At 42.8% G+C, this 27,637-nt stretch overlaps 1 protein-coding gene across 2 annotated transcripts; it reads left to right on the top strand.

Moving 5' to 3' along the window:
* The first annotated feature begins 27 nt into the window (after positions 1–27).
* fam204a (family with sequence similarity 204 member A) lies at positions 28–25,492 on the top strand. Of its 2 annotated transcripts, none has more exons than XM_035400828.1 (7): positions 28–602; positions 2,511–2,601; positions 3,098–3,134; positions 4,404–4,506; positions 8,410–8,499; positions 23,753–23,862; positions 24,753–25,492. In XM_035400828.1, exons 1-7 carry the CDS (start codon positions 369–371, stop codon positions 24,802–24,804), a joined length of 717 nt encoding a protein of 238 aa, XP_035256719.1. In that variant the 5' UTR covers positions 28–368; the 3' UTR covers positions 24,805–25,492. The 2 variants fall into 2 exon arrangements, with proteins under 2 accessions (XP_035256719.1, XP_035256718.1); XM_035400827.1 differs by having other exon boundaries at positions 29–602; positions 3,095–3,134.
* The last annotated feature ends 2,145 nt before the right edge of the window (positions 25,493–27,637 follow it).

The following is a 27,637-nucleotide window of genomic DNA, read 5'->3' as shown; positions in this document are numbered from 1 at the left end:
CTGGTGGAGATGGGAAAAACGTCTACCAATCAGGGCACGTGTTGTTGGACCAAATCAAACATGGCTGCCAGTAAAAACAACTTTAAGAAGACTACAACATAGCAGGCTACTTTTATACATAATAGTTATTGAACACAAATATATTAGAAGCTAGCTATATGGTTTGCTTTTTAGTCCGCTTTTAAACCACACTGCGCATTTTCGATTTTCGTTGCGCATATAAATAGCCGTCGATGTGCCTTGCTATACTAGCTACACTATCTAGCAGGCTGATTAAGTAATGTTTGCATCTATGGCAAACGTTAGCCAGCAACGTATCCGATAAGTCATATTAACTGCAACTTCGTTTACCTGTGCTTATTTACACCATGTATAACGCCGACCCGCTGACGTGGGGTTTAAACGAAAGTGATTTAGAATCAAGTTCTGATGAAAATGGGAACACTGTTAAAAATGACATTTCTGAAAATAACGTAGCAAAAACACGTAATGTGAGCGACGAGACCTCATCACCAGTTAATTCAGAAGAAAAAAAGGATAACCAGACTGAAAGTCTTGCTTCCGACGACTGCTTGCCGGGAGTTTCTCCTGCCATGTGGCGAGTATGTTGCTAATAATTTCTTTTATAGGGACATTTCATTTGAGATAAAAAGCTTTTGAAACGAGTAACCAAACTCAGTGGATTCCCCTGAATTATCCTGGTAACTGTTAGTGGCCCACGTTGGACTATTACTACGTGATACACGGATCGTAAACCATACTGCTTCCCATCTTAAATGTGACGTACGAAATGATTAATCTTATTCATCAGAAGTTAGGCTACTATACGGTTTGTGAATAAATCCATGGTCTATAGTGGTTGTGATCACTTCCAGCCAAGAAGTATGCTAAACTGTAGTGACTGAGTGAATACACTGGTCCTACTGGCACGTCGTACTGGACCACATAATATTCAAGGATTAGATGGATGGATGTATGGCCAGCATGGCGTAATTTCCCCAAAGGACGTATACTTATTTTAAGACTGGTTTACGTTATTTTTTAAATGATATGTTAGTCTTTGAAATGTCGTTCTATATTATTATTATTGGTAGTAGCTTTAAGGTTACTAATAGTTCATAAATAAGTGGCACATGTCAAAGCACTGTGTGCACCATCAGTGATGTTTTGGGTCAGTACAGGCAATGCATAGTCTATTCCATAGCACAATTTAAAGTTTGTATAGAGGTTGTGAATTGTGCTACTATTAACTCATTGATTTACCGATGCATGTTCTTCTTCAGTTTGATTGGAGATCCTTGTCATGATTGGATGGTTTATCTTTGAAATGTGGATAATTTGCTGATGATACAACTAATGACTAATGATTATTAATTAGTCTGTGTTGACTAGCTTGGGCTGTGTTGAGCTTTGATTGGAATAATTTGATATATTTGTTGCAGGATTGGTTTATACTAGGCCTATATTTTAAAAAGTTGTTTTGATTTTGTTTTTTATTTTTAAAATATTGTATAATCCAATCCTGCAACATATATATCATGAGGGCTATTTAATTATCTATGACAGATTTATAAATAATATTATTACCATAGTAGGCTATTTCCTATCGTTGTCAACCTCACCAGCACAATAGCCTAAGTCTTAATTTGTCTGTACATGTATAGGCCTATGCATTGTGAAACCTGCTCTGAGTTTTCATTTTACAAATCTTCATACAGTATGTGCTTGAATTGCAGGGATTACTGTTTACAAATGGAAAGACATTTCTGGGCATAAATAGTTATTTCCATTGCAATTATTTTGATTTTTACCAGATTTAGTCAGACATCTGACATTTTTTCAGCTCTCGATAGTATTGCCAGCCGGTGAAGCAATTTCCACACAGGCCCCCATCTAAATACGTTATTAAGTGGAGTGCTTCCTCTTCATTTAATTTTACAGTTGGGTTCTGCTTGAAACAGTGCACAATTTAAACTGAGACTTTTGCTTTTTTTAAAGAAAACTCAACCACTGGCAAATTGCTTTTGGCAAACGATTTTCCAGTCGTTGGTCGTAAAATTTGAAAACATCAGCTGGGGCTGGGAAAATGTGGTGTATTGGAACTTGTGCTAGTTTAAAAATGATATTTATGCTTTCTTAAAGAAAAATATGTATGGTATGGAACAGGTTCTGAACGGAATCGTAGTCCTCAGTGTGATGTTTTGTTAGATTTAAAGTATTGTTATTTGGTCAGAACATTGTATTAACATGAAATGTAGTCAATATTTGTTCATTATATTTTATTTGGTGCCTGAGAGCAGTTTTGGAGTTTGAAGTTGAAATAAAACGGTAAACAGCCAATCAAATGAATTGTGGGAGGGATTACCTGCCTTTACTGGGTTGATGGGATTTGTTGGGTTTATAGCAGTGTAATAAAAAGCAGCAGAAGAATGTGTTTTTGTTGTAAAGAAATTTCTTGAGTGTCATATAGGCTATGAATTGGATGACAGGGTCTGTTTTTAAAATTGCAGAAATTTAAAGAACTCCAGAAGAAAAACCAGGAGATGAAGAAGATGACAGAACGCAGGGAAAGAAGGCGAAGACCAAAAAAACACAAGAAAAGTAAGAATTAGCACATAAATTAGCATTAGATGCATTAGCACCACTCCCTCTTTCAACATATCGTTCAGGGCATCTTTAGCACTGTTGGCAGAGAACGTAACAGATTTATGTAGGCCTATATTTGATTATGCTAATCATCAAGAGTGGCACAGTACTGACTGCTGCTAGCTAGGTAGATTATGAACTGTCCTTACATACTACTAGCTGTAGATCCACTAATGCTTGATAGAGTACACCCAAGTCACAGAGGATTATTGTATTCAATTTGAGCGTATACAGCATCTTCTTAAATGGGGCCTTCTAAAATAAATAAAATTAAAATAACTGGAGCCTGACAATTATTTGAAGTTTTGTGATTTTTCTGACTTTATTGAAGTTAGACTTCAGTTAGTAATTTCTTTTTTTAGTTTTTTTGTTGTTCAGACATTGTATTTATCCTGTCTGACCTTTATGACTTTATTTGTGCCAGTACTGATGTGGTTGTTTTTCCCAGAAGCTGATGAAACCCCCGGCTCATCCAGAGAAGAGGACAGGTACCACAGCCAACCCAACCTCTCCGTCTTGTGTAATGAAAACTGCTTATGAACACTGCTTGTGGTGTGTGATATGGCACATATGAAATATGTCATTGGAAATTACAGAAATTTGTGCTACTGACTACTGTACATCTCTGCTCTGATCTGGGCATCTGTCAGCCTAACGTCACCCTCCCCCCACTGATCTTTTGATGAGGATGGTAGTTATTCCACTTTAAGCTGGGATGAGTTGCTTGAAAACGCTTTTATGTAATTTGCACACATATCTCAGTCTGTTGAGCAAGCTGACTTAATACCCCCAACTATAAAAAATAAAATAAAAAATAAATCCAAAGGCTTTTAAGGGAACAACATTGGTCATCCAATAACTCAGTTTATTGACTTATTTTGGTGGCGCAAAAACTAAGATTGCTTGAAGCTCAAAAAAACCAATGGAAATACAGAACACAGCCACACAGCTTGCAGAAACTGTGTATAAGTGTAGAAAAAAAGAAATTGAAAGTTTTGTAACTAAATGCATGCATTTCCACAAAAAATATGAATTAGTGTATAATTATTGGCTTTGTGGTTGAAGGTAATTGTTTAATTAAAAATGTTTTATTTGGAATGGCGATTTAAATTTAGCTTTGTTTGCGACATCGCTATGCAAACTGCGAAAGCCATTTCCGCCCCTGCGCTCAGTCACACTGTTCTTGTGGAAGCTGCAGGTAGCATCACAGGCTGCAGGCTATCCCAGCATTCCTTCCACAGCCGTCTCCCGCGACATACAGCTTACATTCATTACATTTCCAATTATGTTAGCGTGCTGTGTGCTGAAATTTCTCAGCCAACCGCTGGACTCTCATTCAGATGTCCATTGAAGTGACACCAATGCCACCACCTTACAGGGACGAGGGGGAAATGATAGAAGCTAGTGTGACAAAGAGGAAAGTCAAACATTTTCTCTCAAGTATCCCATTTTAATAACGTCCCTGGTGTGGCTGTGTAACATGTAACAGGCCAGTAAGCCTGCTCTGTATGCTATTAAGTACACATCATATCATCACTGTAAAGAACTTTGAAGTGAGGAGGGAAAAAGACTAGGCTATGCTTATATTTAATAGTATAAAAAGCTATTTTAACTAGCATTTGTTAAATATTTTAAGGGAAAGATTGGTTTGCCTGTCCTACTGCTAAAGCAGTTAGAAATGGGTGTGCTGCTGTTTGTGTGTAACGATGCTACGCTAGTCTCGTAATGAGAGGTGAAACGCTGTTCCTTTTTTACAGGGAGCCCCTAGCCAAGCGCGAAGCGCACTGGAAGGGGCTCACGCAATACTTCGGGGCGAACGATCGGTTCGAGACCCCCCCCTGCGGCCGGCCCCCGCCCAAGGTGAGGAGGACCCCTCTCATCTTCCTCTCTCTCTCTCCGCTGGGAGCGCGCCTTAAAGCCGCCGCACCGCGGAGGAAGAGCTCCGATCTCCTCGTCTTCCTCCCACTCCTCTGCGTGGCGCGCGTTTTGGAATATTCGCATTCGAATGCTGAAACTTGACGGACAGCTGAAGAAGCGGCTCAGCTTAAACGATAAAACCGTTCACGTCCGGGAAAAAAAAAAAGAAAGGTTTTGCCGGGCTCCTCCTTTTTTGTGATTACACGCGGTTGTGTTTAATGATGAGATTATCTTCTCAGGGAAACCTTGTAGCCTACGCGGGGGTGATGGTTCTGCCGGGTGTTTGGTTGCGGTTTACTGCGAGGTGCAGATCCCCGTTTGTGGGCGTGTCTGCGCGTGACATCACCGAGGCAGTGCACGGCAGAGCTGTCAGCTGCTCAGGTCAAAGGGCGCACGTCCGTGCTGGGTTAGCATTTAACTGGGCTAGCGTTTGTTACGCACTTGTTTCTCTGTTCCCCTACCTGTGTTTTTCAGGTGTGGGGCAAGCAAACGTTCTTTTGAGCTCCCTTACATCACACTCATCATAGCCTGGAGTGGAAAGCGTCCTGTTTAGGTTGGTTGTGTTGAAAGGACGTATGGGGAGCTGCTGACATATGTATGCAGGATGGGGGTGTTATGCAGGGGGCCTGGAGCCTTTAGCATGTATTCAGAAGCACAGAGCTGGGCTTCTCTGCAGGCTTCCCTTAGCTTGATACTGGGATGTATGGAAGCAGGTCCTGGTTGTGTTGGTTTCTGCTGTGGTTGGGAGTCCCTAGGGGTGCTACCACAGCGCTGCCCAGACCGGGGTGGCCTGGCTCAGGGGACAAGGGAGGAGGGGACTCCTGCTGTCGGTCAGAAAGCAGAAGGCCCCTTCTGCAACGCTGCGCCCAGGCCACCGAGCTAGTGGACCGTGAAACCGCCATGTGCGCTTTGAGCGCTCACCTTGGAGAACGCGGAGCGTCCTTCCCCTCTACAGACTTCCACTGGGCCGAGAAGCTAGCTGTTAGGCTGCAGTCACTGGGCTGGGTAGCTAACTGCTAGGCTGCAGTCACTGGGCTGGGTAGCTAACTGCTAGGCTACAGTCACTGGGTTGGGTAGCTAGTTGCTAGGCTACAGTCACTGAGCTGGGTAGCTAGTTGCTAGGCTACAGTCACTGGGATCAGAAGCTCACTGCTAGGCTATAGTCACTGGGCTGAGATGCTAGCTGCTAAGCTACAGTCACAGGGATGAGAAGCTAGCTGCTAGGCTACAGTCACTGGGCTGGGTAGCTAGTTGCTAGGCTACAGTCACAAGGATGAGACGCTGTAGTGAATGTGCATTAGCAGAGAAATGCTATGCAAGAGAATCAGTTAATTTCAGCATACGCTTTCATTTAAACATTAATGAACAACATTATCTGCAAGAAAGTTTTCATCAATGGAGGAACTTTAAAGGTAATTTAATAATGCCACTTAGGAAGTAATGAGCAGTTATTACTTAAAGAATAGGCTATGCACTGCACTGATACAGCAGATCTGTGTGAAGCGTTCTGATTGGCCTGTGCATAGTCACACCTGATTATTAAAGACATTCCTTGGCCATTGGCTGCTTCATGGGATGGTGGCCATTACAGTGCCATAGTGCATAGACATAGCACCTCTGTTGAATCGGTGCTAGGACCTGCATTCGCAAGCAAGTTTGTGCTCTTAAATGGGGCCCGTACTAATACTATACTGTGTGGGCATGTGCTTTTGCGTGCATTTACATTCCTGGCTGTGCATTTGTGTATGTGATCGTCTGTGTGCCTAGCATGTGCGTTAACATGTTTTCCTACTGTTTGGGCATTGATATTGAGTAGTTACAAGGTCCAAGACAGTTAAAAAATGTTTTGGGCTCTTTGTGATATTTTTTACTTTTGTCTCAAATAACAAATTAACGTGTGCGTGTGTAGGTCAGTGTGTGTGAACAGTGTGTCGTAGGCCTATGCATAGTGCGTATTCACTAAGAAGTGAAAGCTGAGTTTGCATACTAAATAGCCATCACACAGAAACTGAAATTGAGCAGTCTCAATATACACGTCTGATTAAGCTTTCTTAAAATAGCTCTCCAGCTCATAGCTTGGTAAATAGAACTAATTTATTTCTCACTTGAAGCCATTTAGGCAATAACACCATGAATAAAACTTATCAATTTGGTTTATTAGAACTAGAAAGTGTTTTGTCTGCAGTTATTTTAATTTGTAAATTGTCATGTACGGAAAACGATAGCCAATATAATTTCTTTTAAATTGAAAAAAAATTCTGTAATTCAATTAAAACAATCTTTTCAAATGCTTTCTTAAAATGCTATTCCAAGTGTAATTTATCTCAGAGAAGCATAAAATTAAGAGTTTTCTTTGGTTTTTGCTTGGTCTTCAAAAATAGTGTCTGCAATATATTATTGAGGTGAAAACATTAATAATAAATTTTGAAGAAATTAATTGCACAATTTCAATCAAAATTATGAATAAGGACATTTAAAACACGGAAGGCTCTGTTCTCATGTTTATCAAAACTAACTACATTTAAAATGCACATTTGAATATCTCCTTAATTCAGGGTATACAGAACTTCATTTAAAATGTCCCAGTATGAAAATTAGTTTCATATTTCAAATATTTATAGCATAGCCCAGATTAATAGAACATGCAGTCATTTATATTTTAATTATTTATATAAGAACTTTTAGTCAGATATATGCAAGTCTGAGTGAAAATAAGGTGACACAACTGTGTTGCTTTGCCCTTTTTTCTGATATATTTATCCTGTACATTTTAAATGGACAAAATGAGTTAGAAGTGGAAATTAGGTTTTGTTCACATTGTTAGAGTTTATTTCACATTGATGTTAGGTTTTAGGTTTTCTGTAAATTGCCATTGCGATTATGAGGCTCGAGTGTTATAATAACCCCCGCCCCCCCTCTTCATAAAATATTCAGAAAATAACCTGGTACCATTAGAATTTAATTTGTGAGGGGTGGGGGGGGGGGGGGGGGGACAGGAGAGTTCAGAAGCGCTTTAGAGATGGACATGGAAACGCGTTCATGGCACAGAAAGCATTATCTTCTGAAGAGCAGATGTCTTTGAATGGAGATTTCTGTCACAGATTTAATTTGCAGACACGAGTAGTTATGACCATCAAATTGTTTCCCTCACTTATCGTGTTGTTGTTAGTGTTGTTGTTATTATTTTAACGTTTCACGTTAAGTTTTAAAGTAACCGCTTTGCTTCGTTATGTACTGTTGCCGCCTAAATGCGTCAAGGATAGCGAGAGGGAGTTACATGTGGTGACTTTAAAAAAAAAGCCACACAAAAAAAAGAGCTTCATTTGGAGCAGGAAGGTGGAGGAAACACTTTTAAAGGACGACTGCGCTCAAATTAAAAGAAGGGCTGGAAGCACGCTCGTCCGGCCCCGTCGAGCGAAAGCGCTCTTAATTTCGGCGTCCGCCCGTCTCTCTGGCTGCGATGGCGTCCGCTTCGAGGACGAGGCGCGGGCCGTTTGATGCGCGACGCGCGGCGCGCGGTCGACGTCGGCGTTTCGTGGGAGGGGAGACGCGGCGTCCTGTAGCAGCCGGGACGTCTGTGTGCGGCTGTAATGGAAATGTGTAATTAAAGTGGCGCATTTACGGGCGGTAATCTCCTGTAGCATTTCTAGATGCTGCGCTTAATATCTAATCAAAAAGGTTTCCTTTTGTGAGGAGAAATCTACATATTTGTAGTTAAAGTAATCATATTAAAAATATATATAGCCCGGGGATTTTATTTAAACTCCCGTCTTTGATTTCTCTCTCTCTCTTTCTCTCTCTCTCTCTCTCCCTCCAAATTCACTTCTATTATTTTTTTTTTTTTAGACGGGCCTGGAAAAAAGCCTCGACTCCGCGATCGCTGAAGGGGATTATGGGAAAGCGGAGGACTTGAGTGACAGACTCGCCACTCGAGAGGTGAGTAGCGACGATAAGCCATCGCGGGGCGCTCCCGCTGTGACAAATCGCGCTGATGGGTCCGCGGCTATTCTCCTCCAGTGGAGACGGACGGGTGCGGGGGAAAAAAAAAAACAAAAAAAAAGGATGTAGAAGTCCTGCAGCCGTTTATGAGTTAATGGAAAATCCCTCTCCTCCTCTGCGTTTCTGAAGTTCAGCAGTGTCTAAAGTGACTTTGATTCTGTTTTAATGAAGGGTATATTGCTTTCAAGCCGACTGTTAAAAGTTTCAAGGTACGAGAGGCTCCCTTTGAAGTTCACATGTCCTAAATGCATTGCCTGCAGTTTCGAAACTCCGGGTGACTCTGAATGCATTGCGGTTTGAAGCTAATTTAGCGGAAATGCAGCCCTCACACACGCATAATTGGGGCAGAAACGCGCACTTCTCTGGGGGGGGAGGGGGGAGGGGGGAGGGGGGAAGCCAACGTGGAAGTTCCTGTAACTTTTTAGTCAAAGGTCTCGTGTACCAATTTCCGGTAAGTTCTTCAGTGGACAAATGTTTTTAGGTCTGTGGCTTTTTTGTGGCCCGTGCCAGTGCTCAGTTAGCCGTGCTTCTCCTCGTAGCGATGCTTCCCACTCCTCCATTGTGGCAGAGCCTAATTTACGGAATGTAGCATGACTGCTACCTGAACCTGACACTCCCGCACTTAATGCCAGCGTCCTGTCGGTTCAATGTCGTCAAGTGTTTTCCCGCTCAACATTCCAAAAATGATCTCTGGAAACCCTTCAAACAGAAATCGAGAAAGCACCCGTGCGTCATACTTTCCTAAATAAGTTACATTTGGGAATTCCAACAATGTCTGAAATGTCAGTGAAGAGTCAAATAGAGCCTCTGTACAAATGTGCCTTCAAAGCATGGAGTTGGATCTCCTTAACCAAGTTACCTAGTGATTCTTAGCACTCATGATCTGAGCAGAGTGGGTAGGCCTGAGCAGTAATGTGAGAGCATTACACTGTAAGGAATGGCTACAGGGTATTACAATGAGTGCATTACACTGTAAGGAATGGCTACAGGGTATTACAATGAGTGCATTACACTGTAAGGAATGGCTACAGGGTATTACAATGAGTGCATTACACTGTAAGGAATGGCTACAGGGTATTACAATGAGTGCATTACACTGTAAGGAATGGCTACAGGGTATTACAATGAGTGCATTACACTGTAAGGAATGGCTACAGGGTATTACAATGAGTGCATTACACTGTAAGGAATGGCTACAGGGTATTACAATGAGTGCATTACACTGTAAGGAATGGCTACAGGGTATTACAATGAGTGCATTACACTGTAAGGAATGGCTACAGGGTATTACAATGAGTGCATTACACTGTAAGGAATGGTTACAGGGTAAGATTGTAAAGCCTGATGTGAAGCTTAATTGACAAATACTAAGTTGCAAACACAAAAGAGAGATTATGTCTCTTCAGTGGAACAAGCAAAGCCTTTATGGATGGAACTGAGTCAGATTGAATGATGAAGTGTGCTGGATTCAGCGGAGTCGTCCCAGATTCAGCAAAGTCAGTAACCAAGTGAGACCTGGACGGGTCTGTGCCCTGTCTTTTCTCCTCAGAGGTGGGGCACAGAAATGTAAATTCTGTAATGGGAATTTACACCTGAATGTCTGCATTGTATTGACCATAATGTTGGTATTATCCCAATGCTGCTAAGTTTGTTTCAGGCTGTTAACAGCCAGTACCGACATAACCGCAATATTACTGTGCAACCCTAGCATACATGACCAGTATTATTTGGTGCGTGTGTGCGTCTGTATGTCTGTCATTGTGTCTTTGCATCTGTGACTCATCAGTACAATATCTCCTTCAGAGACTCAGACAGAAGAGTTTTACAAACTAATGTCAGATTGCCTCTCAATTTCACAGAAACATCTGAATCACAAAAAAACCACGATTTCCTACAAAAAGCAACATGGTCCAGTAATTTGTGCACAATCTGTGGATTTGTGATAAGCTTTAAAGAAGGACTGCAAAAGAAATCCAAGAAATGTAATATTCAGAGCTTCATGTGTAGCTTTATTATGTATTTCATCAGGAAGTGCTTTATAATATGATGTGTAGTGCTAAAGTTATTATTGTGAATAATACCATTGTGTGGGGACCAAACACCAAAGGTTGTGGAACCCAGTTGTGACTGTGAGGGTTTATTTGTGCTTTCCTGCAGTAAGTAAAAAAAAAACCCACTTGCTTATAGTACACTGTACCGTACCCTCCTGAAATTTGCATGAATACAGTAATGGCCTTTCCAGTGTCAAGGGCCGGCACCCTAATATGCTGGTATTCAGACCCTAAGGGGTGCTGCAGTAGTCATCTGAAATTGAAACCTTTAAATGCATTGCCCCGTTGAATAATTTGTCCTAAAATTTGGTACACAGATGTATGTCCTGACAAAGAACACATTTGCCTCAAGGACCCATAACATCCGCCATGCAGAACTTCCTGCCTTTTGGAGTCGTGAGAGGGATAATTCCAGACCTTCGTTTGTATTTTAAGTGTGCTTAATGTAGAAAGTGTGTAGAAGCATGTCTTTTGACTTGTCTGGTGAAAGATTGCAAAGACAGGGTTGCTCTGATAATAGGTGGGCCAATGGACATGCAGACGTGTGGCTTTTTTACATAAATCCTCAAAATTCCCAAATATTTTAAGATAATATGGTGTAACTTGGTATTCACATTGTCATGCACTACAAACTTCCAAATATGAACAAATATGGATTGACTCCGTAATTGCTGCTAGCAGCTATATTATTATTATTTAAAAAAATAAAAATAAAAAATAATCGCTTTTTCGCTGGCTTATTGAGAGGGGGATCACCCGGTGCTTCTTTAAGGCCCGTCCTCAGTCTTGCACATGGCCGAGGCTGGAGGGGCTGGAGGGGCTGGTGTGGCTGGAGTGGCTGGAGTGGCTGGAGTGGCTGGAGGGGCTGGAGGGGCTGGAGGGGCTGGAGGGGCTGGAGGGGCTGGAGGGGCTGGAGTGGCTGGAGGGGCTGGAGGGGCTGGAGGGGCTGGAGGGGCTGGAGGGGCTGGAGTGGCTGGACCGTGTCCACTCCAGGGCCGGCGAGCGTAAAACCCGCCAGCAGCGCGGCACGGCGCTCAGGGAGCCGCACCTGAGCACTCCAGCAGCCTCCTCAGCGCAGTCCCAGCTAACGCAGTCAGGTCACGCTTTGTTCTTCTTTCTTTTTTTTTTTTAAACTACAGAGATGCCATATGTTTGGAGGCAAAAGATTATTGAAGTTTAGAGAAATGAATGTTGCCATTATAGAAGGTCCTTGGGGACATTGCGGGTATTAGTAAAGCATTTTACGCCCTAATTTATAATCTCTCTCATGTTAATTAGCGCTTAGCCCTGCAGTTAGCGGAGTGACGCGTGTTTGGTAAATGGTGTGGAAGTGACGGAGAGGTAAACACATCTGTGCTCTTCCCACAGAATCCGCAGGAAAATAAAACGCCTCATTGCAACAGGGTTGAAATGTAATATGCTGCGCATGCCATCGCTGTGGTATATCATAACGCAGCCATGCACACCATATGCCCTCAGTGATTTGGTGATTTAGGCTGTCTTATCAGCTTTTCGGTTAGGCACAGCACAACAACACCCAGCATTAGAGCTGAGTTTGCTTCCAAGTCTAACTGTGGTACCTGAAGGTTTACAGTGGGACATATGCTCTGTATCGCATTAAGAACATCACTGTGCATTTATCTCTAATATAGCGAGAGACTGGCCTGGTGTTCTTCCGTTGAGACCACTAAAGATGTCGAGTCAGCTTTCAAAGTCTGGAATAACAAAGCTGTTCGTTTCTGCTGAATTTTGAGCTTATGCATCAAATTAATTTTTGTTCCATTCTGTTGCGTATACATATTAGAATAACCTTGTAAAACCTTTCGAAAATCTTTACAAAGTGTGCAATATGTATCGGTTTTTTTTTAGTCCGGCCAAGTTTTGAAATGGCAAGAAAGGATCTTACTGGTCACTTTGAAATCAGCTTGACATTAAAAGGAAACCTTCTCAGTTAACTTGATGAAAACATGACTCATGATAAGTGAATAAAACATTTCACAAGTTTGAGCCGTGGCATGTATTAAGGAAGAGCTTACCCTGTGGAAACAATGGGGTCAATGACGTGATAATCTTACCATCATTTATCCCTAAAAAATGCATTTTATATCAGGATGAACGTCGTCTGCTACCTCCGAAGAATACCTCACATTGTTCTCATTTAGCTGATGACCATAGGAACACATAACTGCATATACTGTATAAAATAGAAAATATATGCAATAAACACAACAACTGTTTGCAGTTGTCCGATAATTGTTTAGGTATTTATTTTTGGAAATTTTTTGATTATGCGTGAGAGAGATACAGCAGGAGAGGGCTGCATTTGCAGCGTTAAAGGCTATTAAGTTTTCACGGAGGAGCTTCTCGCTGTTTCTCAAACGCAGAGAGCAGACCAACAGTGGCTCCGCGCGGGGAATGGCTTGTGGCTGCTTAGATACTGTTTCATATTGGTTTAGCAGATTAAATTATGGCAGCCCTGAAATTAAGAAACAAGAGTCTCTCTTCTTTTATTACTGGGTATTATTTTACACAGCTTTAAGTTACATAAGGAGTAATTAATTTCACTAATTAGCATAACATTAAGTGACTACTATATATAACTCTCTCGCTTTCTGTTTCTGTCTCATGAGGAGTGATATGATCCGACCGCACATATTAAAAATAAGGGCTCTTTGGATATCAGAGGAAAGAATTAAACAGGTTTTTTTTTTCTTATTTTCTCACTAAGAACAAGTTTTTTTTTTTAAAGTTTGTGGCATGTTTTCTTGGAGTGCATGAGTTTTTCAGGGTTTTCTGGTCCTCAGAATTTCTGATTTCTCAAACTTGAAGGAAATTACTGGAGCGATGCACTGAAAGATCCAAACGCAAAACACAGTGAGGAGGATGTACGACTGCTAGGGAACGAGGACGTACAACCACTAGGGAACGAGGATGTATGTTTGCTAGGGAACGAGGATGTATGCTTGCTAGGGAACGAGGATGTATGTTTGCTAGGGAACGAGGACGTACAACCACTAGGGAACGAGGATGTATGTTTGCTAGGGAACGAGGATGTATGCTTGCTAGGGAACGAGGATGTATGTTTGCTAGGGAACGAGGATGTATGCTTGCTAGGGAACGAGGATGTATGCTTGCTAGGGAACGAGGATGTACGATTGCTAGGGAACAAGGAAGTACGACTGCTAGGGAACGAGGATGTATGCTTGCTAGGGAACGAGGATGTATGTTTGCTAGGGAACGAGGATGTATGCTTGCTAGGGAACGAGGATGTATGTTTGCTAGGGAACGAGGATGTATGCTTGCTAGGGAACGAGGATGTATGTTTGCTAGGGAACGAGGATGTATGCTTGCTAGGGAACGAGTATGTACGATTGCTAGGGAACAAGGACATACAACAGCTAGGGAACGAGGATGTACTGTCGCTAGGGGGATAGTCCCTCGCGTTGCCGATCGCACTCACACTCTGAACATACTGTGCAAAGTCGCTGTTCTGTAGGCCATGAGTAACGTGGTCCCTCTCAAGAGCCTGCCAGTGTAACCAAGTACTTGTGCTTACAACTAAACAAAGGGTGGGGTTTTAATACATTTTGGTATACTATAAATCATCCTCACAAGAAATAAGACTGATGTGATAGGATTTGATCTTTTTTTTATCCTGGATATATTATATTTTTTTGATTTGGTGTTTTCTGTGGTACGTGTCTAATGAAATGACAGAGCTGATGCTGTTGTGAGAACACTGACTACAGCATGACAAGTGCATTTTACATCCATTTAGCAGACAGCTTAATCCGCGAAGACCTTATGGATAATGCAAGTTATTAGGCCAATAGAAGAGAGAGGTTTTAAAATCGAATAACGTAAATGAAGAAAAAAGCAAATGTGAAAACCCTGTGTTATAATTCTCATGGCAGATACTGAGGGGTGGGGCTGAATATAAAAAAAGAAAAAAACAAATTCACAGTGGTGTAATGCCCTCACTGGAGAGTTCACTATTTACCCTCCAGTCTCTTTGTCTAAATGTCATTTGGTTCCGTTTTAACGACTTCATCAAATCTCTTAGCAACTGTACATTACACAGTATTTATGGGAGCTCAGGGAAGAAAGCAGTTCTGATTCAAGCCTTTGCTTCGTTTCACTTTTTATCCCATACAGTTGGACGTCTATGCATCGGGTTGCATTTAACATGCGGTGCTATTGCGTCATATTAAAAGTTTGTCGAGCAAAGCGGCTTCAGATTGCGGGGGCTTCCAGCATTCCGGTTTATTTTCCCAACAGACGGGAAAGTTTGAAGAGCTTGCGGGCCGCCGCCGCCGCCCGTGAAGCCCTGCGTTTCGGCGAAGCGTCACTAAACGCCTGTGAAACACAGGTGTCAGACTGCGCTTTGTGTGCGCTGACACGGCAGGTTAAGGAAGACAAAAGGAAACTGTGCTAAGAAGGCTTCATGTTATTTATGTATTTGGCTGTTTGTAATGCCATTGTCAGGCGCGCAAGGCTTGTTAGTAATCAAATGCTAATGAGCGTTTCTGTTTGTGGAAAACAGCCATTATCAGATTTTGGAATATTTCTGTACGCGGGGGCCTCCTCCTACACCCCCCCCCCCACTCCCTCCTCCTCCTACACCCCTCCTGTCAGGCCTGAGGGTACAGGAGGAACGGAGCGAGAGAAGACTCCTCTTTGTCTTTCTCCCCCTGCTGTGGAAGCGATTTCTCACCCTGTGAACTTTCATTATATCTCCGGATGACTCAACTTACGTTCGGCCCGTTCATTTCAAACGGAGTCACACTCGGCTTTATCAAATGCCGCGGAATCTAATTTGGATTATTGTATTTCATTAATTACTTGACAGACAAAGCATACTTTTCAGTGTAGATTTTTTTTGTGTGTGTGTGTGCTGTTTAATTAATTAGCATGTTTTCTCTTTTAATTAAAGCCATTTTTTAAAATGAAAGCCCACAGCAAAACACATATATAATTTGTTTGTAATTAGCCCTTAATTGGTGGTAGTAGAAGCTTAGCACCTCGCTTTCTCTTTTTTTTCATCGCTGCCATTTTATTAGCAGTCAGTCATTAATTAAACTGTTTTTCTAATTAGCTTATAAAACTGTTGATGGCACATTATTGTAAGTGTGAGTTCAAAGCTTGTTAATACGCCTTGCCTACTCAGAAGAGCCGAGATAAAGAAACAAGCACAAAGCGGGCCAACTTTCAGAGTCTTTTTTTTTTATTCCCTGAAGATGATCGTGTCTTATGTTGGGAGAATCAGATTATTTAAACGGAAAACAGAGCGGCGTGTTGTATTAGAGCGTGTTACAACTTCCCACGAGTGCTCCTCTGAACTTGTGCAGAGCCTCTGTAATGCTGTTTGTTAGACACAAGCGCGTCAAGATAACGCAAGCGCCGTGTGTTCTGCCTCCTAACCCACCGCTGCTCTCTATTAGTCAGATCAGCGACTGTATCCTGGGTAACTGCAGGAGGGATGATTTACACCTTCAGTTAACCCGCGGCGAACGGCTTTCCTGTCAAACGGCTCGTCTTCCCTCAAATGTCTCGTGCCAGATCGCAGTTTAATTTCCGAGTGTGTTTTTGAGGCAAATGGACATGGAAGATGCTTTTGGAGGGAGGAAAAGTAAGGAAAATCACTTCAGTTTTCCCTTTTGTTTTGAATCATTGAGCCCATGCTATTCGTGGTAGCGTGCCTTCTATCCGAATGATTATTCAGCAACTTTGCCTTTACTCTGGTTTCAGGCTCTAAAACATTGCGCTGTACCCCGTGTGTGGTTTGTATTATAGCAAGTCCGCGGGATGGAAAGGGTCCTTGGGCCCGGGTCAAAGGGTCCTATATGCAACCCAGGGCACAGCGCTAAAATTTAAGGGCGGAACAACTGGCGTGTGATGTCATGTGATGGCAGTGCACCCCGCTGTGGGCTCGGCACAGTCTTCAGGTCAACCGCCATCTCTGCCCTGGTTTGTTCCGAGAGGACCTGCTCCCCAGCGTTCTGAGGCAACGGCAGAGGCGGTCTGCGGCTCGATCGCCAAAGGCCGGGCGGAGTTTCTCTCTGCGACGGTCCACATTAACAAACGTTTCGTTTACACCGATCTGAAGTTCGGCCGACTGTAATTACCGCTCGATAAAAAGCCGCCGTTTGGCCGAGACCAGGCTCCTCCGCCGAAGGGTGGTCGTGTTATAGGGCCTACAGGTGGAATCCTTCAGGAAACCCAGTCCTGCAGTAATACCGTGTGCCTTGCTTAACATCTGTTCAGCACTACTGGGGAGTAAACTCCGGGTTCTGGAACACCAGTCCCTGTAGGCCCTCGGCTTGGAAACATTTTTAAAAAAACGAGCCGTAACTTAGCCCCTCTCCACTCTTCCTTACTCCGAGGGCAATGGCAGTCCTCCGAACCTGTTCGGAAATAGCGCAATGAGATATTCGTCCCGTCCTTCTGAAGCTGCTCTGTTCCAGGTTCACCTGGGCCACTCTATTTAGACGTTTAGGTAGTGCGATAAGAGAATTAGGCTGGCCGTTAATGATGTACACCTCCAACGTGCCCCAGTAGCTCTGGGAACCCATTAATCCGCCTCTCGTAGTTTTAATTGCAGGCAGCTCCCCAGTAAGGAGGGCATTTGTGAATGAGTTGAAGGCCTTTTCCTTCCTAAAACCTGTTATGTATTTCACGTGTAGGTAGTGCTCTCTGTTCTATAGTTCTACAGAACAATGCTGCTACTTTTTACTGTCTTTATTTTCTTAACGTGGCAATCGCAAGGTGAGCTTTACTTTCACAGTGAAATCAACATTATGATTATATTATTCCTCTTTATATTATTATTATTGCTTTCTCAGAAGAGCATTTCCACTTCTAGATGTCAACACTTTACCCAGGGGTGCGCTGCCTACAGTACTTTGTTCACTTGACTTTCAGAATGAATGAACCTCAGTGGCGTTTTCTCCCGATACTGAAATTCTGTATTGCTAATTGCAGTTTGTTTTGGAGCTGAAGTAAAGGGCAAACAGAAATGACTTCAAGAATCATGCAATTTTTTAATGAAGTTTCTGAGAGGCACGAGTACCTCGTTACGAAAAAAAAAACATTATTCATTATCATTAGTTATTTTGCTTTATTTGTTAATTTATTGGATATCCAGAATATTCAGGCTCCTTCGAACATTTCCCTATAGGTGTAATTCTTCAACCTCTGAAACCAACCCAGACATCATAGAATACCATTCTGAGCAGCCACGCCCTGTATAATCGGTGTAACGTGAGGAAAAGATATGAATTTAGCGAAAAGGCTACGAAACGATGTTTTCATATCGTTTCGCAGGCTCAATAGAATTTCCGCTCGCTAGTTTTGATTTGAGGCTTCCTCCCCCCTGTGCGGCGCTCGGCCCGCGTTCCCTTCCTGAGTGCTTCCACACGGCGCGGTACGTCGCGGTGCTCGCCGGTGATACCGGGGACCAGATGGCAGACGGGGGTCGCGCTCTCTCTCTCTGGCTCTCCCGGCTCTGCCAGCCAGTGCCAGCAGCCAAAGCCGTCGGAGGCAATTCCGTTTCCTCATTAACATCGGAAGCGTTCCGGCGCGCTCCGTAATCATGAGCCGTGCCCGTAAAGGCCGTCCCAAGGCCCGCATTCACTCAGACAGACGGAATGCCTTTTGTCCTTCATTTTCATTTTTGAATGCTACGTTTGTTTGGTAAATGCCATGGCGTTGGCCGCCAAACCAAACCCGTAAAGTGACTTATTGCTCGTAACGGTAAGACAAAGAGAGAGGCTGGCATACCGCTACAAAAAATATATTACAAAAAAAAAAAATCCAAAATGGAGGCTTGTCCAGAATGTTTTGCACAAGTTTATGAGGATACCAAGTGCCCAAAGTACAATTACAGCAAACACTTTGGTTATTGACAAACCCAGCAGTTTCAGAGTGCCAGCAGTCAGCAGGTTTATCCTAATTGTCCAATGAATGGGCGGATACAGTGGATGAACAAAGGCACGACCGACACATCGATGGCACTGCAATATGAATGCGGATATCAATCTCTGGGCGTAGCTACTTAGCCACCAATCACGTAGCTCGATTAAACTTCATCAAATCAGTGTTCTTCACATGGCGGACAGGCCCTTGAATGCGTATTAAATCCACAGTGCTGTGTTTATCAGACCAACAAGCTATCCGCTATCATACAAGTCACGCAGCTGAGATGTTTAGGGGGAAAACCGTTGAGTTATGTATTAAAACGTACTACTGCCATGCACCGTCTAAGCCAAAATGAATTTTCTGAACAAGGAAAGTAGGACCCTGTAGAAAACAACTGAGGTGGAGTTGGTCATTATGGTCAAATTCGAATGTGTCGACATGCAAATTGAATCGCATTTAATACGTTCAGTTAAAGTGCTCGAGGTATAAAATTGAAGAGCTTGTTAATACTGTAACATGAGCATGGCAAACTTCATCACCCACCTAGACAGGGTTTTTTATTTTTTTGTCTGCAGCCTAGCAACTAACAAGAAATTAAAAGCAGTTAATTTGAATGTAGTCAACGTGTCACTTGTAACATGTCACCAACGATACAGGTTATTTTAGAGGGAAAAAAACAACATGATAAAGTTTCAGTGGAGTTCTGCTTGGGTCTGACAGTAGAGTGTAAATTTTCTGGTACGGAAAGCTCTAGATATGGAACGGGCCCTTGTCGAAAAAATCTGAATAATATCTGTGTGGAAATGTGTCTCTCATAGTGGAGCGGCCATTTTGTCCTCTGCATTTGTTCCTCTCCCAGTCAGTAATCTCTGACTCTGTCAGCCACTCGTGATAATAGATGAAGTAGCCCTATTGCCAGGAGCTGAAAGTGCGTTTATGCACAGTATAGACAGAGCCGGTGGATTGTGGACCACAGTCCTGGAGCTCGCTCTGCCCTCAAGCAAAACACAATATTGCGCTAAATGGGAATTCGCTGTCATTGGCGTGAGAGTGCGACGGTGTTTCTGGCTTCCTGTGGACTGCAGGTCGCCTTTTTAATGGTAAAAAAACGAATTGAACTCGGCCTCCGTTTGTAACTCAAAAGTCGTGAACCCTCAAAGCTGGTGTATGTATAAAGCTGGCCCTCCTTGTCTGCTATCTCTTGAGGCCTTGAGGCAGGCACCTTGAAGTGGCGTTTAGGCCCTCATATGATTGTAACAGTACCTCTCATTTCCTTTAGCTCCCGGGCGTTTGCTTACCATGTGAAAGGCTCTGTTGTAAGTGGGTGTGGCTAAAAGAATAAATGTTGAAAATTATGAAATGATTCAATATCTTTGTCTTGCGCATTCCACTCTTACATTCCTGAAACCTGGTGTTGTCCATACGTGACACTTCTGCATGGCATTAGAGGATCGCAGAGATGAACTTTGTGTGCAACCAGATATTGTTCAGTGCATGTACTCTATCATGGCAGAATTATTTGGATTGGGTTGCTCACAATGAATGACTCCACCACTTCAATCTTTGAAATATTTTAAATGAGGTTGTATAATTGACACAAAATTGGTGTTTATGTTGAATAAGATCGATAATACTGGTGTGCCTTTATTGCACTTTTTCTACTGTTGCGGCATTGGTTTTCATTAAAGGACCCTGTGCTGTTTGTGATAGGAAACATAAATATATGCCGGTTTTCTCTCTGAAAGGCTGTTCATTGTCTCTTTAGAGGTGACTGAAGAATCAAGCCGGCATATCTGTCTACCAAGAATGAATAAAGCATTTAGCATGAGACATCCGCGTGACAATGGAATATCATTGTTGACATGTCACCCTAGTGGCCAGACCGTGTCACTGCAGCGCAGTGTTGCGGACGCACTCATTTTAGCCCTTCTAAAGGTCATAGCATTAATCCCTTTTGTAGCAGGGAGCCACTCAGAGACAGACACAGACACGAGAACAAATTATAGTTTAAAATGAACGCGAGGGAACAAAAAGCATCTTGGGTAACGGGTCTTCCTAAAAAAAAAAAACCACACGGGGCAGGCTCGGACAACTGCGCAGAACAAAGAAAGCACGAGTCCTTTTTTGAGCCGTTCACATTTTAATTTTTTTTCTTTCGCTTTGTTTTCTTTTTTTCCTCTCTCTCTCTCTCTCATTTCCGTCCTTGCCAGTTATGTGATGTGAAAGGATTTGGCGGTAAGCGGTGCGCGCGTGAGAGGAGGGGACGAGACAGAGCGAAAGAGAGAGAGGGAGAGAGAGAGAGAGGAAATCCTGAAAAGTGGATCAAAAAAGTAAATGAAAAATAATGTCATATTACTGAAAATATGAGAGGCTAATTTGCGCCGACTTTTTGCTAATTTTGTTCCCGCCGCAGAAAGAGGAGCCGTCACCTGCTCTGTGCCGCTCGGCGGCGGCGCCACTGATCCATGAAATAAGCTGCCTCTGGCTTTGTTCTGATAAGAATGAACAAATCTGCACAATGTACTGCTCCCCGAATCTCATTTTCATACTTGCATGCCGGCTAAAAGAAATAAGCTGTTTGCAGGCTTGATTAATCAGACATTTTGAGGGTTTTTTTTTTTTTTTTTTTTTGTCTCTTTGATCTGTTCCGTCTCCTAGGTAACTTGGTTGACATTAATGTTGAGCTTCGGCAAAGACAATCAGGGGACTGTAGACTGAACTGATAAAAAATTAAAGACCTTTAACGCTTTCAAACACAGTCGCCATTCCCACTCTGCATTTTTTTAAAGAGAGGGGAGGAAATGTTGAAGGGTTTATATTTTTGGTTGCGGGAAAGAAATGTTTGGGATGAAATGTCTTAAAGACCTTCGCATGCGGAGATCTTCCCCGCGCGGAAAGCGGGTTAATATGGGTAATCCCTGTGTAGAACAATAAAAATCTCCGGGCTTAAACCTCAAAAGAACCATTCAGCGTTCTCCAAATTGATCTTCGCTCGGAACGGCGCCTTTTTCGCGACGATTTTATTTTTTCCGACAGACATAAAAGCGGGGCTCGCGTCGAGATCGACGACAATTCAATAAACCCCCCGGTTCATTCTCTCTCTCTCTCTCTCTCTCTCTCTTCTTCGTCTGCCGCTGCCAAGAAAAACGTGTTTAGCACCTTACACCGGTTTACACGGCGCTCCCAAACCTCCAGCGGAAAAAAAGAAGAAAAAAAATAGAAGAAGAAGGAAAAAAAAAGAGATTTATCTCCCTTGCAAATCTACACTTAACACGAGCATGATCGGCCATTATAAGTTAGCTTTTTTTCCGAACGTTTGACTAGAAAACATGATTTATGGGTTTTAAACCTATAAAAATGGCAAGGAATTAAAAAACTGTCACAATGTGTTAGCTTCAGGTTATGCAGACGCTTTTACAAATCTTCCAAGTGACTGTATAGATGAATGCCCAGAGGGCCCTGGCAGAGCCCAGTACTTGCAGTCAGCTAAAGCCCTTATCTTAAATCCAAGCAAAGTACCATTAATCTTTCTGAAAGACCTTTATGGCTTTTAATGTATCCCAAATTAGAACATTTTACACTCTTGGTTCCTGAAATATGGTGATAAAAAGCCTTTAGAGTTTAATTTTTCCTGACTGCTCGCTCTGACCTGCTTAATCCCAGCATGTCTTTCGAATAAAGTTTATCCCAGTTAATTATAATTGAAACATTTATTTTTTTTTTTTCTTCCAGGGTTTTTTTTTCCGGTAGAGAAACGGTGACACATTTCTTCATTACCTAAAGACTATTTCCCCCCTTTTGTGCACATTAATCCATTCTGTTTTTTCTTTCCCCATTATTAATATTGTACGGAATTACCGAAAGGTTTTTTTTTTTTGGTGATTTTGTTCGGCGTTTATCTGAATTTTTTGGGGTTTCAGAATGTGCCCATCTCAGGAGGGTCTGTGGATTGACAAGGCTTTCTCCCATTTCTGTCCTCTCCCTCTCTCCCTCTCTCTGACTGGGGAACTGGACACAGTTTGCTGTGATTTGTGTGATTGTGTCTGTTCTCCTGTATAGTGTCAACCCTCATGTTAAATATTGCATTCTACATTTATTGTCTTCAAAGGCAAAACCCTGTACCCCTAAAAATGAAAGAATATTCTGAGTGGTAATCATTTTAATCATAATCAGTTTTTTTTCCAGTTAAAAAAATAGATAATTTTTTTTAACTTCTTCAAAATATTTTGTGAGGGGGAATATATCTTATTTTATCATTGACTGATTGATCTTTTGTGTGATGGTAAGTATGAAAAGGTTTTCACCAGCTTGATCAGACTAAAAATGTCACACACATTTGTATGTGTGTGTGCATGTCTGTATGTGTGTATGTATGAGTGTGTGTGTGTGTGTATGTGCGTGTGTGTGTGTGTGTGTACGTGAACGTGTATGTGTGTATGTGTGCGTGCATGTGTGTATGTGTGTGCGTATGTGTGTGCGCGCGCGTGTGTGTGTGTGTGTATGTGTGTGTGTACGTGTATGTGTGTATGTGTGCGTGTATGTGTGTGTGTGTATGTGTATGCGTGTCTGTGTGTGTGTGCATGTCTGTATGTGTGTATGTGTGTGTGTATGTGCATGTGTGTGCATGTCTGTATGTGTGTGTGTGTGCGTGTATGTGTGTGTGTGTGCGTGTGTGTGTGTGCATGTGTGTATGTGTGTGTGCGTGTGTGTGTGTGTGTGTGTGCGTGTATGTGTGTGTGTGTGCATGTGTGTATGTGTGTGCGCGTGTGTGTGTGTGTGTGTGTGTGTATGTGTGTGTGTGTGTGTGTGTGTGTGTGTGTGTGTGTGTGTGTGTGTGTGTGTGTGTGTGTGTGTGTGTGTATGTGTATGTGTGTGTGTGTACGTGTGTGTGTATGTGTATGTGTATGTGTATGTGTGTGTGTGTGTGTGTCTGTGTGTGTGTGTGTGTGTGTGTGTGTGTGTGTATGTGCGTGTGTGTGTATGTGTGCGTGTATGTGTGTGTGTGCGTGTATGTGCGTGTATGTGTGTATATGTGCATGTCTGTATGTGTGTATGTGTGTGTGTGTGTATGTGTGTGTGTGCGTGTGTGTGTATGTGTGTGCGTGTGTGTGTGTGTGTGTATGTGTGTGTGTGTGTGTGTGTGTGTGTGTGCTCGCACGCTCGTGCCAGGCTGGGTGATTTACATGTGCTAATGGGGCTCGTCTCTGTCTCCCACTGCATAGCTGGCGGTGAGGATCGCGGGAGCCGCAGATTGCCGTGACTTCGTGGAAAGCAGGCAGCGGGCGGAGGCCTCGCGGGAAGCCCAGAAACGCAAGAAGCAGCTCCCCTGGGGGTCTGTCACAGCCGCCTCCTTATCTCTCGCACGTTCATTAAATCAAAACGCCTTCCGCACGCCTCGGCAGCCCGCTCTCCTTCCGGAGAGTTCTCCCGGACGGGGACGTATCCGTCCTCGCCCGTTCGGTTTGTCAGGAGGTGGTGCGGCCTGGTCAGGATTTGGGATGTGTCGCTTGTAGGGGCAGCGCCTCACAGCGAACCATGTGACTGTCTCACCCAATCGTACAAGCCCGAAGGGAGCCTCTGTGCTGATTACACAGGCCTTCAGCCGCACTCACATTCCCATCATTCCTCGTTGCAGGCTCCGCCCACTGTCACTCTGGCTCGTCACAGGCTCCGCCCACCGTTACCACACTCATTGCTAGCTTCACTCACGGCCGTGCCACCTCATTTATAGCTCCTCCCACAATCACGTAGCCTCAGTGCAGGCTCCACCCACAGTCCCCTTGATGTCGTTTTACAGTTTGTTTACAATATTTAGTGGACACTGGCTGCACACATAGCTAACTTGCATTGCCTGTAAGTTTTATGCCCCTGCATAAAATTAAGAATGCATTTTGCACCCAGTTAAGGCTAAACTGTGGTTGGCTCAGACTGTGTGAATGTATTTACTCAGATTAGTTATAGCAATGTCAAACCTTCGCTCTGCACCTCCTGTAGGACGGCTTAATTATACTGTGTCTATAACAATAAATCACACAGTTAAACAGTACTGAAGGTTAGTGTTGCTCGTATCAATGTATAGCACATTCTGAAATGTCAGTATCTTAAAATTTCATTAGACCGTACACACTGCTGCTTATGTTGTCTGCTCTGTTCACGTTAAGCTAGCTTGCATCTTTGAGCTTATTTCTGCTCCGTAATGCCAGAATGTTCCTTTTGTTTCAGATTTGAAGCCAAGAAACGATGGGAAACTAAAAGCAACATGGGCTACATGTGACTTGGAAGACAGTACGACATCAGACGCATCTCTCCTTTACAGAAAAAGCCTGTCCATACTAATAGTTCACCTTCTGGGGATTTTTTTGTATATTTATGCTTAATGTGTGTTTTCAATTGGGCCAGATTTTCTGTGGGATGAAAGATATGTACTCAAGTTTCTGATAGCTAATATTACAGTGTCTGGTATAGCATTTATACTTCATGGAGAAAAGCAAGAACATATGTTTCAAGTAATTCCAAAAAGCAGTTGCAGAATTTTATAGCATTTATTCACAATAATGTAAATATCCATTTTTATGCTGTGCTGGTAATTCTTTCCTTTTTAGGTTGTGTGCACCATAGGAAATGTTTTGAACTGAAATGTTATTTTTGCAGAATTAATGGGTGGTATATGTATGACCTGTGAAGGCATAACTTTGCTGTAAAAGCTGATTTGGAGTTACCTGAAGTCTATTTCCTAGCTTTAAACCGCACAGACCCAATAATGCCACTGCACCAGCCATTGTAAAACTAGCAGGTCATCAGAAAGTTCTGTAAATATTTAATATCTTTCATCGTACACAGAAACCGTGGGCCAATGAAACACATTTACTGAAACTGGAATAAAATCTATACCATCATTTGAAACTGTTTATTGTTACCACATAAATCTGGTACATTTCTATAAATAAAACAGGTGAAAAGATGGTTCCTGTTGGAGGGAAAATTCACTCTCAGATCTTGGATAATGCATCAGAAAGGGAGACTTGGATGAACACTCTTTGTGCCCCACTCTGAGGCAGCATTAACTTCCCTTTCCTGTTGGGCGTGTTAAGCGTTTGCGGCTGCTTTGCTCCTGTTACGGCGTTGAGCGTGCCGTGTGAAACGTAGCGTAATGCTAACCGGTGCACGTCTCGCCGTCGCTCGTCTCGTTTGTTTCCGTAAGCTCGTTAATCAGGAGGTGCCTCCCTGGTGGAGGAGAATCTTCCGGAGGAGGGAGAGATTACACAGCTAATGTAATGTAAGGAGACGCTGCGAGGGGGATTTGCCGGTCCAAAATCTATTTCTCGCCGCTGTAAACGGTTTTGAGTAGTCGTAAAAAAATGCGCGTGATCGGAAGGGGGTGGGGGGTGGGGGTTCAGTCGGCTCCCTGCTACACTGTTCTCGATCCTCCAGCCATCACAGGGAAGCGTAAGATCCGAGAATCTGCGCTCTTATTGAACCGAACCACGTGCAGTGGCAGTGGTTGTTTGCTATTTTTATTTTATTTTTGGTACTTATTTTTCACTATTGAACTCAACTTGGTGCCTTTGACTTACCTTTCAGCAGTAGGAGAAGTCTCCAAATGGCCCCCATGCAGTGGAATAATCATTATAATAATTACTAATTACCAGAAAAATGTGCTCTTGGGGTAATTTGCATTGGTCTTAAGCGCATATTATTTTGTCCCAGCAAAGAATAATTACTTCGCTGGAAGGCAATTTGGATTTAGCCCTCATGATTCTTCGCTCTACAGCCACTGGTATGCCTGCCCCACATACTCTAGAGCACGTCACCCGAGCATTTTTGATTTCAGGTGTCAAATGTCTCGAACAAATGCCGGCCAATTAAGCAGTACAGGGAGCTAACTTTTGTGTTTTTCTGAACTGTGGATCGTGTTTACTTTGTAATACAGTACCAAGCTTGAGATTGCATTATAAAAACGAAAATACGTAGAATTCATTACAAACCACGGAGGGAGTATACAGTTTAATGCAAACGTATTGGGACAGTGCCACAATTTTTGTTGTTTTGGCTATATGCTCCTGCACATTGGATTTGGAATGGAACAGTAATTAAAGAGAAATGAAGGTTAAAGTGCCGACTGTCAGCTTTAATTTGAGGGTATTTAACTCCACATCGGGTGAATGTGTAGGAATTGCAGCCCATTTTATACATGGTCACACCATTTTAGGTGATCAAAAGTAATTGGACAGTTGGCTGCTCAGCTGTTTCTTGGCCAACTATTTATTGGGTCATTAGTTCATCTGCAAGAAAGCCAACAAAAGGTCTAGAGTTGATTCTAGGTTTGGAATTTGCATTTGGAGTCTGTTGCTGTTGTCTCTGAACATGAGGACCAATTAAGTGTCAATGCCAGTAAAGCGGGCCATCATGTGGCTGAAAGATCAGAATAAACCAATCTGAGACGTAGGCAAAACATTGAGTGTGTCAAAATCAACTGTTGAATAGATTGTTAGGAAGAAAGAAAGAACTTGTGAGCTCAGATATAGCAAATAACTTGGTAAACCACAGAAGACTACTGTAGGTGGATGACCAAATAATTCTTTCAGTTGTGAAGAAAAACCCCTTTCCAACTGTCAAACAGATCAAGAATACTCTCCAGTATATTGGCATAGACACGTCAAAGACTATCATACAGAAAAGACTACACCAGAATAACCTCTGAGGGTTCCTCGCAAGGTGCCAACCACGGGTAAGGCTCAAGGACAGAATGGCCAGATTAGAGTTTGCTAAAAAAAAATTCTCCTGGGCAGATGAGACGATTATCTTATCAGACCAGTACCAAAGTGATGGGAAGAGAAAAGTGGAGAAAGTAACTGGCCATGATCCATGGAACCCCCCTCCCCTTTCTGTGACACATGGTGGAGGTAGCATGGTTTGGGCATGTATGGCTGCCACTGGAACTGGCTTGCTTGTTTTCATTGATGATGTAACTGCTGACTGCAGCAGCCAGATGGATTCTGAAGTGTACAAGCATCTTAATTGCTCAGATGCAGCCAAATCCATGAAAACTCATTGGACTCAAACATACTGCTAAAGCAACCAAAGGAGTTTTTTAGGAAAAAAAAAAA

The sequence above is a fragment of the Anguilla anguilla genome, chromosome 18 (assembly GCF_013347855.1).
Source record: "Anguilla anguilla isolate fAngAng1 chromosome 18, fAngAng1.pri, whole genome shotgun sequence".
NCBI lineage: Eukaryota > Metazoa > Chordata > Actinopteri > Anguilliformes > Anguillidae > Anguilla > Anguilla anguilla.
Note: the sequence above shows the minus strand (reverse complement) of the source record. Positions and strands in the feature narration are given on the sequence as shown.